This window comes from Octodon degus, unplaced genomic scaffold (assembly GCF_000260255.1).
Source record: "Octodon degus isolate 3935 unplaced genomic scaffold, OctDeg1.0 scaffold00074, whole genome shotgun sequence".
NCBI classification, from domain to species: domain Eukaryota; kingdom Metazoa; phylum Chordata; class Mammalia; order Rodentia; family Octodontidae; genus Octodon; species Octodon degus.
In genome coordinates this window covers 2,836,378-2,853,178 of record NW_004524650.1, presented here as the reverse complement: position 1 = coordinate 2,853,178, position 16,801 = coordinate 2,836,378, and the positions used below count along the sequence as shown (strand labels likewise).

Sequence of the window (16,801 nt, the reverse complement as noted above, 5' to 3'; positions counted from 1 at the left end):
TTTTTTTTGGTGGAACCAGGGATTGAACTCATGCCCTTGCACTTTCCAGGGAAGCACTTATTCCACTGAGCCATCTCCCTGACCCCACGATGGGTAGTTCTTATTTTTTATTTTCTATGAAATTTCTAAGATTCAGAAGCAGTTTCTCAATGAGATGTTTTATATTTTGAAAATATAATATGGTGGTAACACAAGAAAATGCCAAAACAACAACAAAAAAAAAGAAAAACAAAAACAAAAAAAGGATTAATAAAATAAATGCAATTAAAAGGCTTTATGTTAATTATATTAGTGACCTACCAAATAGCATTTTCATAAGCAGTAAATCAAATCAAGCATAATGATTTTAATATTTTAAAACAGATAACTTCAGAGTGTAGTACACATGTCTGTAACCGCTGTTTTCAGGATGCCAAGGTAGGAGGCTAAGGCAGGAAGATTACTATGATTTTGAGGCCAATCTTAGCTACACAATGAGTTTAAAACTGTCCCAAACTACATAATGAGATCCTCTCTCAAAAAGAAAATACACATACATACACACACACACACACACACACACACACACACACACACAAATAGAAACACAGATAACTCTTATCACTGGATACTTAAATTGTCTTGCATTAATATTAAAATATATTTTTGTAAGTTTCCAATACCTAAATTACATAAGAAAAAAAGATCATGGTTGACAAATTTCTGGATCTCTCCATTGCTAGGGTCTTATGCCTGCCATTCTGTCCCTAACTAGAAGTTTATAGTTCTGATTTAGGGTAGCACAAGGCCAATTAGCCCATGCCTACACCTTTTCTCAGTATGAGGGAAAGGGAATCAAAGCTTAATTCAAGTTGATATTGACAGAATACTTGCTTTACCCCATGAGGCTCTCAGAAACTTTTCTGAGGTCCTGCTCAAAAGAAAGATTGATGATTGATTTTAAAAGCTTTTTTTTTTTTTTTCCCCTCTGAAACACTGTCTTACAGAACTAATTGTAATTAATGTCATCAAGGGAGTTGTTTTCTAAGGGTTGCTTTAAAGATTCAGAAAGATCCGGTTTTTATTGTTGTTGTTGTCGTTGCATTTCCTTGTTAGGCTGTGTTCCTAGTGAGAGCACAAAGGAGACACAGGCACTGGGTGAAGGGTAGGCACTCCCTTCTTGGAGAAGGCAACTCCAGACCCATGCCAGGGAGGTCCACAAAGCTCAGTCCCCTGCCCCTAACTAATCCCCTGCTCCTCTGCCCCCTAACTAGTCCCCTGCTCCTCTGCCCCTAACTAGTCCCCTGCTCCTCTGCCCCTGACTAGTCCTCTGCTCCTCTGTCCCCTAACTAGTCCCCTGCTCCTCTGCCCCCGACTAGTTCCCTGTTCCTCTGCCACCGACTAATCCCCTGCTCCTCTGCCCCTAACTAGTCCCCTGCTCCTCTGCCCCCAACTAGTCCCTTGCTCCTCTGCCTCCATACTCCCCTGCTCCTCTGCCCCTGACTAGTCCCCTGCTCCTCTGCCCCTAACTAGTCCTCTGCTCCTCTGTCCCGACTAGTCCCCTGCTCCTCTACCCCCAACTAGTCCCCTGCTCCTCTGTCCCTAACTAGTTCCTGCTCCTCTGCCCTGACTAGTCCCCTGCTCCTCTGCCCCTAACTAGTCCCCTGCTCCTCTGCCCTCAACTAGTGCCCTGCTCCTCTGCCTCCGACTAGTCCCCTGCTCCTCTGCTCCCAACTAGTTCCTTGCTCCTCTGCCTCCATACTCCCCTGCTCCTCTGCCCCTGACTAGTCCCCTGCTCCTCTACCCCCAACTAGTCCCCTGCTCCTCTGTCCCTAACTAGTTCCTGCTCCTCTGCCCCTGACTAGTCCCCTGCTCCTCTGCCCCCGACTAGTCCCCTGCTCCTCTGCCCCCGACTAGTCCCCTGCTCCTCTGCCCCCAACTAGTCCCTTGCTCTTCTGCCTCCAACTACTCCCCTGTTCCTCTGCCCCTGACTAGTCTCCTGCTCCTCTGTGCCCAACTAGTCCCCTGCCCCTCTGCTCCACTGGCTGTGCTGGGCAGCACTATGCTGAAGCAGTGAGGCACCATTCTTTAGCTATTTCTTTACAAAACTTAAGCTTCGTTTCAAATATTAAATGTCATTGGAAGGACTCCTCGTTTTCCTTTTTAAAAATGAACAACTGTGTTAGAAGAAACAGACAAAACAAGCTGATACAAGTTTACTTTTTTAACAGAAAGAGGCCTAAAATAATTTAAAGATACTTTGTTCATTAAATACCTGATTTGTAGAAAATTAGAATGGAGATTTTCTCCATTACTGAAAATTATTGGAAATAAAATGTCTCTCAATGGTATGAATAAACTATAGAATTGAAAATTTAAAATAACCTTAAAATGTATGACAGTTATTAAGCATATGACATCTATGTAAAAATAAATATATTAAAATATTTCCCATTAAAAAATCATAAATGGTGTTAGAGAGATAGTCCAGTGGTACAAGCTCCTGCCTGGCAAGCTCAAGGACCTGGGGTTTTTTTCCCTGGTACCTCGTGCTGTGCTGGCCCTGGAAGCCCGGGTGCGCTGAGTTGGCCACCAAGACCAGGCATGGTGGAGGCTCCCTGTAATCCCAGCACTGGGGAAGCTGACACAGGAGGATCACTACAAGTCTCATCATGTAGTGAGATCATGTATCAAATAAATAAATAAATATTTTTTTTAAAAAATTGTACAGTGAAATTCATATTATTTTGTTAAGTGAAATTCTATATCACCGGTAATTTTTCTGTTTTAAGACTATTTTGTACTCTTTAAAAAAATAAAAAAATCATAAATGTAAGATCATTTGCTTCACTTATGTATAAAGACATGTCACCACAGCACCTGTGGTCCCTGATAAAGTTCTAATTTCTAAATGCTTCTATATCCAGACAATATGCACACCACATGAATGTGTAGTATAACTCAATTATTAAAATATGTTTTGGTATACAACAAAAATGAAAACTAAAATTTAAGAAATGTTTGTTAGGTGCTAGGCCTATATAAATGCTTCATATATACTATTACTTCATTTATTCTTAACCTTAGGGAACTGCCTAGAAACTAAATTCCTCAGAGGGTAAAGTCACAAAATAAAAGAGACAGGTTTTTAGCTGTGCAGCTTGGCTCTGGAGTTCCTATTTGGACCAGAAGGACTCTACTTGGTGTAACACTTGATCAATTATAAATTTTATTTATTTCTTATTTGATACAGGTGTCATTACACAGCTTGGACTCATAGTGATCCTCCTGTTTCAGCCTCCCTAGTGCTGGGATTACATGCGTGCACCACCAAGCTCAGTTTTGGTGGCTGGAATAGTGTGCCCAATTCCAGGGCCAGCATGGCATGTGGTACTGGGGATCAAACCCAGGTCTTGTGCTTGCCAGGCTAGTGCTTAGACTACAGAGCTATCTCCCTATCCCTGATGAATTATAAAGAGAGCAAAAATTTGTGCTAAAACAAAGGAAAAGACAATAGAAATAGAATAATAGAAGTATTCTATTTTTTTTATTTTGAAGAAAAACAAACAAAAGCAACTGTTATTTGGGGGAAAAAGGCTTTAACAAAATCAGTATCCTGCAATGAATCAAGTCAAATGCATATATCTGTGTAACTATTCTTAGTGCATCATTGACATCTGAGTCCAACAGACTGTAAAGGTCCATTTGACCTTTATGAACTCTCTCCTAGAGTTTGCAGTCTAATGTGCAGATAAATTATAAATTCTAGAAGGTGAAAGGACATAGATCTTTTCAAAGTGTGCATTTCAAAAATGTGCAAACTGAAAAACATACCACAGTGTTTTATATGCAATTTTATCATAGCTAAGTCCTAGAAACAACCCAAGTGCCTATCAACTGAGCAATGGATAAAAAAAGATGTGTTATTTTTACACAATGGAGTATTATTCAGCTATAAAAAAGATAAACTCAAGACTTTCATAGGTTAATGCATACAACTAGAGACCATCCTGGTAAGTGAAATAAATCAGACAGGCATGTGCAAACATCATATTGTCTCACTAGTGTGAGAACCTGAAAGAGTAAATAAAGTCAGAAAGGTACAATAGATACTGTGAAAGGGAAAGAATTCCTTCAACTGGAACAAAAAACTGGGATAGAGAAAAGGACAAAAGAAAGAAGGTAAAAAGATATAATTATGTTTATATGCAGGGCAATTTCTAATGAAAGGAGCAGTTAATGCTTAATTTTTTTTTTTATTTTTCCCCTCCCCACCCCCAGTTTGCATGTTTATAACTGGTAATCTAAATAACTGATTTGAAGATAATATATTATACAGCAACCATTGCAAAATTTCTATTGTTTTGTTTAGTGAAATTCTGTATTGTTTGTATTTTTTCTTTTACCACTTAGTTTTGTCTTTAAAAAATAAAAAAAGTGTACAGTTACAGAGCAACATGTGGAAAAGCTCTAGAGCTCATGGACTAAAGCCCATTCCTTTGACTGTCTGAACACAGATTCAAAAAACCAGACAATTATGTCTGCTAGATTTCCAAAGTATGAGGACAGGCCAATTTTATAGTCTCAGCTAAACAAATGAAAAGTGGGTGGGAAAAAAAAGATTTTTTTTTTTTTTTTTGCAGAACCAGGGCTTGAACTCAGACCCTTGTGCTTGTGAAAAAAAAGATTTTTAAAAAATCAGTTCACAGTTTTTTTTTTTTTTTAACCAGGGATTGAACTAAGGACCTTGCGCTTGCTAGGCAAGCACTTATTCCACTGGGTTATCTCCCCAGCCCCTTCTTTATCAATTCAAAACTAATATAATTTCACAATCTCTGTTTTGTTCCAAACAATAACAGGAAGGATATACAGGCTAAATAAGTCTTATGTACACGAATTTTTCCTAAGAGAATGAAAATCTAAAATTCATTATATGTTAGCAGAAGAGATTTCCTCTATTGAAATATAAACATCTAATAAATAAATGTTTACCATCTTCTAGGGCAGAAGCATATTTTTAGAATAGAAATACCAGTTAGAGGCAATTAGTACTTAATTTTCTAATAGTCTTTAAAATCAATTTAGAATGATAAAATTCCAATTTAATGCGATTTAGAATTTTGCATAATTAAAAGAAACAATTTCTAAAAGATCCCTACTTTCAGTGTCTCACAAAAAAGAGAGTTAATAAAGCTATGGTAATTATCTGAATTAAATTTGAAATTGGAAGCTATTGTCTTTAGAATGCAGGGCAGTAGTTAGAGAAATTGATTGAATTATGTGCATATGCACAGATACATATTCTGTGCACAAGGATTTGAAATCCTGAGTCTTTAGTTTCTATCTCACTCACTGCAACAATCCAGAAAGCAAAAAGAAAACAGAATTAGAAAAAATAATGCTAATTCCTTATAACTTATGTTAATTTTAGGAAAAAAATGGAGTGATTTGCAAAGAAATAAAAGTATATTTTCAAATTTTAATTTTAAAAATTTGATATAATTTCAATAAATTATTGAAATGCTTCTGATTTTTTTAAAAATTATTTATTTATTTTGTACAGGGTCTCACTGCACAGTTTGGACTCGTAGTGATCCTCCTGTCTCAGCCTCCCTAGTGCTGGGATTATAGGTGTATGCCACCAGGCCTGGTCTTGGTGTCAGGCACAGCATGCCTGGAGTTCCAGGGCAGCAAGGCAAGCAGTACAGGGGATCAAACCTGGGTTTTGAGCTTGCCAGGCAGGCACTTAGACTGCCGAGCTATCTCCCCAGCTCCGAAATACTATTTTAACAGATACATCAGGTACATATTCTAAATAAAGTTATATGTTTTCTATTGTGAAACAGACAAATTAGGACTTGCAAAAGCGATGACTATACTAGAAAAAAATCTGTGTTTAAAATTTTAATTTCCTTTAAATTTATAAACATAGGAGTCTTGTTGCTGAGACCAAAAGCCTGACCACAGTTAAAGGAGAACAGGTTTGCAGGTGTTTCAGTCTGTGGTCTGCTGGCTCCAAAGCAGTGTGGTTTAGCAGAGGGACCTGGCAGAGGGGAAGCAGTACACAGCACGCTGCCAGGGCAGGGCACATTGGTCCCTTTTCTGCTTCTTATGTTTCACATAGGAAACCCACCCTAGGGACAGTGCAGCACTCATACCCTTAACCCTAGCCAGAGCTATGCCAGAACCACACACCCTTGACCCCAGCAAAAGTCTCTAGATCCAGGCCCCTCTATGAGGCTTTGGAGGACATCTGGACACAAACCATAACAATAGCTTAGTTTTTCAAATATATATGATTGATATAATTTGTACTGTATACGTATTTTCTTTTAAGATACCATTCTAATCAGACTGCTGAGAGTAAAATTATCTCAGTACTTTACATGCATTCTCAAGTTTATGAAAGTACTGGACTTCATCAGCTTGTGTTTATATAATAAATTGATCAAATTTTCTATAAAATAATTCAGACTGAAGTGTTAGGGAAATGTGAAAAAGAGAACTTGCACTGTGCATCTCTCGATGTAATCTTCTCTGTGTAATGTGACCAGTTAGTAATTTACAGGTCACCCTCCACTTGTAACTGAAGTTTCTCAAGTATAGGGAATGAGTATCTACTTTTTATTCTCCACAATATATTTGACTCTTGGCATTCATTAGATACTTAGTAAATATTTGTCACAGGCATGAATGTAGATATAAAATGAGAGGATGAGATCTCCTGAGGCACGGAATGTGGAGAACTGGATTTCAGAGTCATGACACGTAAGGTGAGGTCATGCCTTCTGTAAGTCTTGGCACCACCTTGTGTACAAAACGGTTCAATGTGAGCCGGCATGAAACAATGGAGCCAGAGAGCACGCTGAAACAATAAATATATTAAGAAAAATGTTAAATGTCTCAACTTTAAAAAGTACTATAATGACAAGAGGTAGAAAAGTAGACAGCAATGAGCTCAGATATGAAAAGTTAATATTATTTCATTTTAATTCTGACAACAATCCTGAGAGGTAGGGAGAGGAGGATTTATTATACTTGTTTTCTGCTTTTTTTTAAAAAAAATAGATCAATTAGCCCTGAGCTTCATAAAGGCTAAGTGACTGTGAGAAAGGGAATTTTAAAGAGAACTATTTAACATTGTCAAATACAAAAATCAAGTAAAGAGTGAAATGATGCTACTGTATGTGGCCTGCAATTTATTGGAGTCCATGTAAAGTGAGATGGAAAAGGAGGAATGTAAAGCCAGGCTAACATGGTGAGGGGAATAAATGGTCATATTAAAACAAGGATCACATTTGATTACCAAAAACCATAGCAGACAGCCCTTACAATGGGACAAGATTTGAGGCAGAACAAAGGAATAGTATGGATTGCTTTCCTTTTTTAGCCTAAAGGACAACTTGCTTCTGGTTAACTGGTTTCCTCCATAACTTGAATACATGATGTGCATGTGAAAGCTTTATAACTTTGAAGTTCTTAAGATTTTAAACATCATCTCTGTGTTATCTTTTTAACCAACTTCTAAGAAGAATTTACACCCCTACCTTCTTCAGTGCTTCCATCCCCCCAAAATAAATGGTGCTGAACATATGCAGATGCACTCATTCTAGTAGTTCCCAGCCCTCTATTGAGGCAAACATTGAGGGGCCCTGGCAGGCCAGGTGACCCTACTGGAGATAATTTCTCCAGGCAAGGTGTGATTTCATATCAGTAGGGGAGAAAAAAGCATAATGAAGAATGATACTTTTCTTGACTTATCTAAATATATGTAGCATAGCACATCTGAAGCACTTGAGGAGGCTGACACCAGGGAATATATTCTAAACCTTGTTGAATAAAGGCATATACTTATTGAATAATAAATAGTAATAGACTGGTTTAAACTTATCAAGATAAACTTAATAAATCAAATTTTTGCATATTTTAAATTCGAGGTTTAATTGGTTTTTATATATATTTGTACGTCTGAGTGACAGACATACAAACACAGGTACATACACATGCAAACACAAGTTTAACAAAATCAGGGATTGGCAAAGCTGTTTTAAGTATCCACAACTACTTAGGTTTGTTTAAGAAAAGATATAATTTTCTTAAAATTAGGATTATCTTTTTGTGTTTGTTTTTCTTTTTCTTTTCTTTCCCTTTTCCTTTTTTTCTTTCTTTCTTTTTTTTTGGCAAAACCGGGGATTGAACTCAGCCCCTTATGCTTGCCAGGCAAGTGCTGATTCCACTGAGCCATTTCCCCGGCCCCAGTAATTAGGATTATCAATTATGGAAAATAAATTTAGATAACTAGTTTTTTTTTTGTCTTTTTGTATTTTAGGGAAGGGTTAACAGGGTGTTCAGGGTCTCACTACTAGATCAGACTCATGCTGATCTGCCTGTTTACAGCCTCCCAAGTGCTGGGATCATAGGCCTGTACAACCAAGCCCATTCTCATTCGCCATCTCAGTGTGCCCTGGGGGCAAGGCTGGCACAGCAGGCCCAGGGATCGAACCCCTGGCCCTTATGCCTGCTTGCAGGCACTTTAATCCACCGAGTTATTTGGCCTGCCCTTCATAGATAACTAGTTGGTTTTTTTTTTTTTTTTTTTTACACTTTAATTTTTATTTATATGTGTGTGTGTGTGTGTGTGTGTGTGTGTGTGTGTGTGGCCAGCTCAGCCCACCAGGGAGCGGGGCTGGCTGGCATGTGGTGCTGGGGGATTGAACCGCGGTCCCTGTGCTTTGTTTAGCTTAGCTTGTTCTAAGTAGGTGCTTTAAACCACTGAGCCATCTCACCAGCCCCAGATAACTAGTTTTTGATAAGTGAATCATAAACAAAATTTCTATTAAACATGATTCAATATTTTAATCAGTTTTTGTTGATGTGCAGAGTATTGAAAACAATTTAATCTTTTGTTAATTAGATACAATTTATACAGTGGTGTTTTTTTTTCTTTCTGAACTCAGTTAATGAATAAACAAACTACTTTATGACTGTGTCTATGTCTAAATATCATATAAACATCTATGTGAAAGTGACAAATTCAGGCCATCATCCAGGTATTGGAAAACATTTATCTTGATGATGTTAAACATCTGGATGCTTCCAAATACCAAGATGTTTGTTGTCCTACAGATAATATGTCCTCATGGCTAGTTGAATTTTATGAATTTGTTTTAAAAAATGTATATAATAGCATCCATCTATGGCTTCCTATTTCAGATATTTTTTTCTTTTCTTTCTTTCAGAACCAGGGATTGAACTCGGGCCCTTGCACTTGCCAGGGAAGCACTTATTCTACTGAGCCATCTCCCGACACCCCTATTACAGATTTTAATGTAATATATTACATAGTCACAGACAGGCACCCTAGATCTAGATTGCTTTCTTATCATTATTGTCCTTAGTGAATCTCTGAGCGAGAGAAATGACTCTGACTTTCCTTTCAGAAAATGAGGCTTAATTATCATTTCAAGGGTATGAGGAAAGGTACTGAATTTGCAAACAGAAGGCCTCTTCATCTCAGTGGCCCAGAAAGACACCATGTGCTTGTGCTTGGGGTATAACGCAAAACAGTCTTAAAGGAAAGACAAGTTTTCAATTAAAATGTTATACAAAATATTTCTTTTCCCACTCTAATTTTAAACACATTGTTGTTCCTTCAAATGTCCATGATGCTTTCCAGATAACATGATAGGAGCCTGGACTTTTAATTTGATGATGTTGATGACCGAAGGGATGGTTTGTCCTGAGAATAGCAATAAATGAATTCTGGTTTTGGCTACTCGTTAGGTGCAAATTTGATGGCATAGTTATCTGAACCTTTCCACTACATTTTCTTACACTAGTCTCAATGAAGTCAAACCCATTCTCATATAGAAAATGAACCTAACACTATTATAAAGCAGAATACATATTTTGGAAATCAGTTTAAAAGAAAGATTAATATATTCATTTCCATTTTCACCACTTATTTAAAATAACTCTGCAAACTCCTTAAACAGCATTTGGAAGCCTTTTACATCAAGATTTGTTTGCACTCTAAACTAGGAATAGAAAGTGAATGCTAATGTGAAAAACGATTAATTACCACAATGCTGGAAATTATTGACTACTGCAGTAACAGACACAACAGGTGTAGCCCGCCTCAGGCCCAAGGCACCGTACCTGCAGGATCACTAAGGACAGAGCCGAAGGCACTGATGACCACATCTGCCTTCAGGCAGACTGTCTGCTCTTCATCTTCGCTCCACTTTCCAGTTTCATCTTGCTCTGTCCGAACAAACTGCATCGCAACGATCCTCCCACCTTTCACTATCACCTTCCGTGGGGAGAGGAAAGGCAAAAATTCACACTTTTCTTCTTTAGCAAGCTCCATCTAAACAAAGCAGAAAAGCAAAGCAAAACTTCAAATATTTCTATTTTATACATTATTTGATTTTTAATTCAATGATACATGCTAATGCATAGAATCAACATGAACTTTATCTTTCACTAAAACTGAGTTCTAGTTATCAGCTTTCTGTAAATTCAATTTGTAAACTCCTGATTTCAGAGCATCTTGAATTGGGACTATCACATGGAAGCTTTTTAGGTTTTTTTGGCACAACTGGGGATTGAACTCAGGCCCTTGTGCTTGCCAGGGAAGTCCTTATTCTATTGAGCCATCTCCCTGGCTCCATCGCATGGAAGTTTATAGAACATTGCATTAGAAGATTTGTTTTAGACACCGAATTCTCTCCATTTTCTGATTGTGAGATTTTAGCCTGGTCTCCCAATGCTTTCATTTCTGTACACTAAGATCCATGTCTTTTAATCAAACAGGGTATAAAAATAAATAATTCTATTTATTAACAATGTTTGTATATGTAAGTTGGAAAAAAGTGAGTGAGCCAGAATGTGCAGGTACATGATTAGACAGCAGGTAGGAGAAAAGCATTAGAGAACCTTTTGTGAAAATAAGAAATTAAAAAATTCTTTTATAAAAGCAGAGAAATTAAAATTATAAATGAAAATTTGAAGAAAGAGAAGCAAGCATGCTCCTCCTGACACATTTCTGCTTCTTTCCTATCTCTTCAGCAGTACTCTGTTCTTCCATAAAACAGGACACTCTGGGTTTTTAGCCCCCCAAAATGCTTAATTACATACAGTGTCAAGATTTATTTATTTCATTATTTTCTACTCAATGCTTTTGGGAAAATCTAAATGTGGGGAAACAATCACAGGAGGCCAGCCCCAAGAACTGGAAGCCCTGGCAAGCCAGATAAACCAGTTGTTCCGTAGGTCCTCCCCGCCAGCAGGAGAGCACTTCATGTGTCCCCACCTCTTGCTGATGACATTAGGAAAGGCACTGCAGCTGTGGGCAGTTCCTTTCCTCCAGAAGGAGAGCGCTCCAAGGGCCCTGAGCTTCCTTCATCCCTTCTTGTCCTCCTTTCCTCATCCTCCACTGTCCTCCCTCAGGGAATCTCAAGAGCTGCAGTGGACTTGACACCCAAGAGTCTGCCCATCGAATCTGAATTAGTATGTTCAGTATTCATTTAAAAAATAAACAGAAAACAACCTACTGAAGAGCTTTCTCTGGTCTCCTTGGAAGCCAGGTGGGTAGTGCATAGTAGGCCTTCTGAGGAAAGAGGGTGAAAGATTCTATGTGTGAGATGAAAAATTACTTGAGGTAAATCAAGAAGAGAAAAACTGAGACCTAAAGAAACCTGTGCAATGTTGGACTTACTTCTGGCTTGTCTTGGGGAAAGGGAATCTTTCCTTGGCACGTATCAGAATCAACCAGAGACTGTGTGGGCCCAATTGTAGTTTCTAATTTGTGGACTTAGCTAAGGAGGCATTAGGTATTGCATGTGTCTAACAAGTTCCTAGTTGTGCAATGCTCCTGGTCCAGTAGTGCCACACTGTGAACCACTGCCTTCTTGAGACAAGGTTTCCCTGTGCAGTTCAGCCTGGTCTTGAACTATATTATAGCCCAGGCTAGCCTTGAACTCTCCGTGATCCTCATGCCTCAGCTTCTCTACTGCTGGGATTACATGTTTTTGCCACCACCCCTGACAATAGCATTAAGATTACAAGGTAGGGTATGATTATCAAATTAATACAGAAGAACAATAGACAAAATATTACTATATAAGTAGATAATGTAAAATACACAACTTGGAAACTATTCTAATGTATACAGCAACTTGAAATGATTCAGTCTGCATCTTTAGATTATTTTTAATATTTTCTTTAAAGATTTAAAAATTGGACTGGAGGGCCAGCCAGATAGCTCAGCAGATTGAAGTGCCTGATTAGGCAGAGGCAGGGACGTGGGTTCGATCCAGGCAAGCTGTGCCGACCCAGGCCCCTGGACAATTGAGACTGGGTATGCCTGTAACCCCAGCGTTTGGGAGGCTGAAAACAAGAGGATCACTAGAAGTCCAATCTGTATAGTACCTGTTGACCCTGTACTAAATATATAAAAAAAATTGGACTGCATATACAATTATTAGATATTGCTTCTCTTTTCATTAAATTAAGAACTTAGTGATGGCAAGAATACTGGAAATGTGAGATAATGTGGTAGCAAAATACAAAACAAAGTAGCTAGAACATCTCACTGTGAAGACAGATTATATATGAGTGGAAATGAATCAGGTTTTAAAACCTGCTTTTCCTGAGGTGGGTTCGTTATATATAAAGTGGGAATAACAGTACCTGATTATTTGGTATGATTTAAAGCCATTCAGAAATGCAAAGTGTCTAGAACAGATCTTACCCTAGAGAAGTCACCAATCAAAGCTAATTATTTATAGCTGCTATTCTCTGACTTATTTCAATCATTCTCCCAGTATTCAATACCACTTAGAAACAGATACATGAGTCCCAGAGAAAGGTGGTGCAAGGACATGGGTCAAAAAATTAAAGGACAAAGACAAACTTTAGATACCTTCTGAGTTTCCTATAAAAATGTATGGTTTCTGCAAAGCAAATCATCTCTTGAATCATATAAATTACAAAATAAATATGGTGCCACTAGGCAAGGTAACTTTTCTCTGTATCAATTCTGACACATTTCAGTAATGTTACACCTTATAACTCATCAGCATAAACAAGTTTATTATGTTTCCAAAATGTCAAGCGATGCTAAATTTTGATGATAATGTCACACTGGATTGAATAACAATGCCAAATGCTTATGGTTTGAATAAATCAATACACAGTGTATATTTATAATAGAACTATATTCTGTGGAAGGTATAAATAAAATACAAAACTGTGCTGCACATTTGCCAATTTGTATGTCACAGGCTGATTTAAGGTCAGTACTGTGTTTTTCTATTTTTCTTATCTATTAACACCTAGTGCCTATTGTTATACACACAAAGTCACATAAAGCTTGGCATATTTGCTACTAAATTTGGAAAGAAAAATTAGACCCTGCTAACTAATAGACCTTCCAAACCCTAAAACAAAAATTATGACTGGAGACTAGGCATGGTGGCATGTGCCTGTAATCCCAGCGCTTGGAAACCTGAAAACAGGAGAATCACTATGAGTCTGATCTGTTTAGTGAGACCCTGTAGACCCTACACTACATACATAAAAAAGCACAGTTAAAAATATAAGACTGGTGTAATATCTGAAAATGTTCTTCACTTGGATTTTGTCTTTTGAGAAATGCAATCTTTGTACCATCATGGGCATAAAGAAATGGTTTTAATGTATGCTCCACTCATGTGGGATTTTTCTAATGCATCAAGGCTGACAACATGTATGTAAGTAGTGAATGCATCTGCCAACTGTCTGAGAGTACATAGGACCTGGGCCTTATGAACACTGGCCCCACTAACATTGTTCTCAATCTCTGTTTTGGAAAATTCAGAATGTTCTGAAGTATGTAGTACTAGACGACTGTGCCGAAGATATACATTGTACCACTTGCTACAATTATTTGTTATTAAATAAGTACATTTTCCACATTTTAAAAGGAATGAAATACCTATAAAGGAAAGAGAGGAAGAAATTATTTGAACATGTATTTATTGACAAGTATTGATATTGTATTGAGAAAAGATATACGAAGATCATAATAAGATTATTTCACTAAGCAAAATTAGGACAATGAGAATACAGGATAGGCGAAGAAATCTGTAAGGTGAAATATTCTTTGAATTATTTGTGTACTATATAGGAACTGACTCAATATTCAGTGCTCACTTGAGCAGCACTCATACTAAAATTGAAATGAGACTTTCAATATTTAATAATTTTTTTAAAAAAGATAAAAATAATGATAATGAATTTTGAAATGTATTTTAGTACAGGGTCTACAGGGCCTCACTACACAGCTTGGACTCATAGTGATCCTCCTGTTTTCAGCCTCCCAAGAACTTGGATCACAGGCATGAGCCACCATGCCCAGTCTCATTGGTTATGTCAGTGTGCTCTGTGGGCGGGGCCCACAGGGGACACCTGGGATCAAACCCTGGCCTCTGTGCTCTGCATAAGCAGGTGCTTTAGCTCACTGAACTATCTGGTCAGTACTGATAATGCATATTGATACCAGGTATTTTATATATAACTTTTTTACATATAACTTTTACATATAACTTTTGAGCATCTAATAGAATATATGCTGCAACACTTAAATATTTTTTGCAACAAAATATTCAGCTTTAAACCAGTTTTGTTTTCTATTGTGGCACAAAAGCCCAACATGAGACTAGCAGAGTCGTGGTCAAAGAGAATGTAACACCCAGCCACAGACATTCTTTTTTGGTCAGCCCATCTCAAACCATCGTGTATGAAGAAGCATTACATCTGCCCGGGCAGTAAATGCAAGATGGCACCAGTGAGCCCGGCGGCGAGGTGGCAAACAAGAGGTCTGGGGACACGAGGTGAAGAGGTTTCTTCGGTCGGCTTGAAGAATAAGAATGGGAAACGGAGGACCTGGCGGCCTAACCATGCACAGGCCTTCGCGGGAAGCGTTCGCGAGGGACAAGGCTTTGCCTTTCGGAGAAAATTGAAGATTCAGCAAAATTACAAGAAATTGCTCTGGAAGGAAAACAAGACTAGAACATCATGGGAATCCCAATTCTCAGATCAGTACCCAGATCACTTGAAACATCTCTATTTAGCTGAAGAGGAAAGACTCAAGAAGCAACTAAAAAAAGCCAACCAGCCTTTGTCAGAAGAAAAAGTTAATCAGCCTTTTCTTGAAGAACAGTGTACAGTTGATGGAGTTTTATGTGAAGACCAGGATCATCTGCCTCAGCCAGAGAAATGGTGTAGCAACGCAGTGAGTCCTAACACTGTTCCCAAGAAAAAGAAAAAGAAAACATCCAGTCAAAAAGCACAAGAAGAATATGAGCAGGTACAAGCTAAGCGTGCTGCTAAGAAACAAGAATTCGAGAGGAGAAAACAAGAGAGAGAAGAAGCTCAAAAACTCTACAAAAAGAAAAAAATGGAAATGTTCAAAATATTGAGCAAAAGGACTAAAAAGGGTCAACCAAACTTAAATTTGCAAATGGAATATCTTCTAAAAAAAATACAAGAAAAAAGTTGAATGAGACGTTTGTCCATTAGGGTAAAAATACCTGTTGAATATCTGTTGGATTCATACAGTTAAGAAATGGCAGTCTCTGCAAATGAACCAAATTTGTCAACATAAGATGAACTGCTAAGCTGTGCATATAATTTTTCTTATAAAGGAAAAATTTTAATATGTATAATTGATGAATATGTGTTTTATATTTATTTGCCTCTGGAAGAAGATTGACTTGACAAATTTAAAAAGTCTATTTAGGAGACAGATTTAAGCATATAATGCTTTTGTTGCATATCAAATTGGTATGGAATAAAAAATTTTGAAAATAACTTTTCAATGCTACATTGGTATATTTCGATGATACATCTCACTGGTACTTTTTTTCAGTTTAGTAATTAGCAACAATGTATGGATTTTAAATTTTATTTTAGACAGAGATATTCCTTGGAGTTTTATTTATCTTAAAAATATGTTATATAAAAATGACTTTCAGAATACCTGAGAATAGGTTTTCTGTCCCCACAATAATAAGGTAAATTTCATAAAGCAGTTTATCTTAAGAATTAAGAATCTGGATTACAAACATTGCTTTAAAGGAAAATAGCTGATAGTATAAGATCTTTTAAATGATGAGAAACCAACAGTGTCACAAGAATTGTTTTTCAGAGCTGGTGAGAAGGATCCTAGGTTTTCAGGGTATTGATACCATGAAACCTCAGTGCTACCTTCTGAGCTGAGAAAAACTACTTTTCCTGACTTGGATTGTAGCACAATGAGAATGGCTTAACTATAGTCAGTGTAAGCAAGATGACTGTACAGAACAAATAGTAGAACCGATGTGTTTTAGTGATACCGAGTGCAATCTGCAAGGCTTTAGGAAGCATTTGTATTCTACCAATTTTAAAGAGTGGTGGATGTTTAGGAAACACATTACTCAGGAAATCAATGCTTAGAAATTTACAGTGTATTGCAGTTGAGCAAGTCAAACCAAAAATCTAGCCACAACTGAAAATAGTACATTGTGATACAGAGTGAAAGATTTCATTGAACCCTTTTATAATGATTTCATGTTTGCATTCTTTAAGTACTTTATCATGACAGAACATGCAAGGAGATAAGGTTCTTTTGAGATACAAAAATGAATATTAAGTTCATTTCAACAGCTTGTTGAGTGGAACCACTTTCCTAGGATCTTACAGAGTTAGTGACAGTGTCATAAAGCAAGAACTATAATCAGTGACATATATAAAACAATTCATACCAGCGTTCTAATCACCCAGAGAATCATAAAAGAAC

The 16,801-nt window shown here is 37.5% G+C and overlaps 2 protein-coding genes across 3 annotated transcripts in view; one reads left to right on the top strand and one right to left on the bottom strand.

Moving 5' to 3' along the window:
* The window catches only part of Dpyd (dihydropyrimidine dehydrogenase), a 978,184-nt gene that overhangs the window by 504,184 nt on the left and 457,199 nt on the right, over positions 1-16,801 (bottom strand). For both annotated transcript variants that reach the window (XM_023720254.1, XM_023720255.1), the window contains exon 11: positions 10,138-10,348. In XM_023720254.1, the coding sequence (XP_023576022.1) occupies positions 10,138-10,348 (211 nt within the window). The remainder of the gene's footprint in view (positions 1-10,137; positions 10,349-16,801) is intronic.
* On the top strand, positions 14,801-16,795 carry LOC105742787 (thyroid transcription factor 1-associated protein 26-like). The gene has a single exon (XM_012515682.2). It carries the CDS (start codon positions 14,801-14,803, stop codon positions 15,521-15,523), a length of 723 nt encoding a protein of 240 aa, XP_012371136.1. The 3' UTR covers positions 15,524-16,795.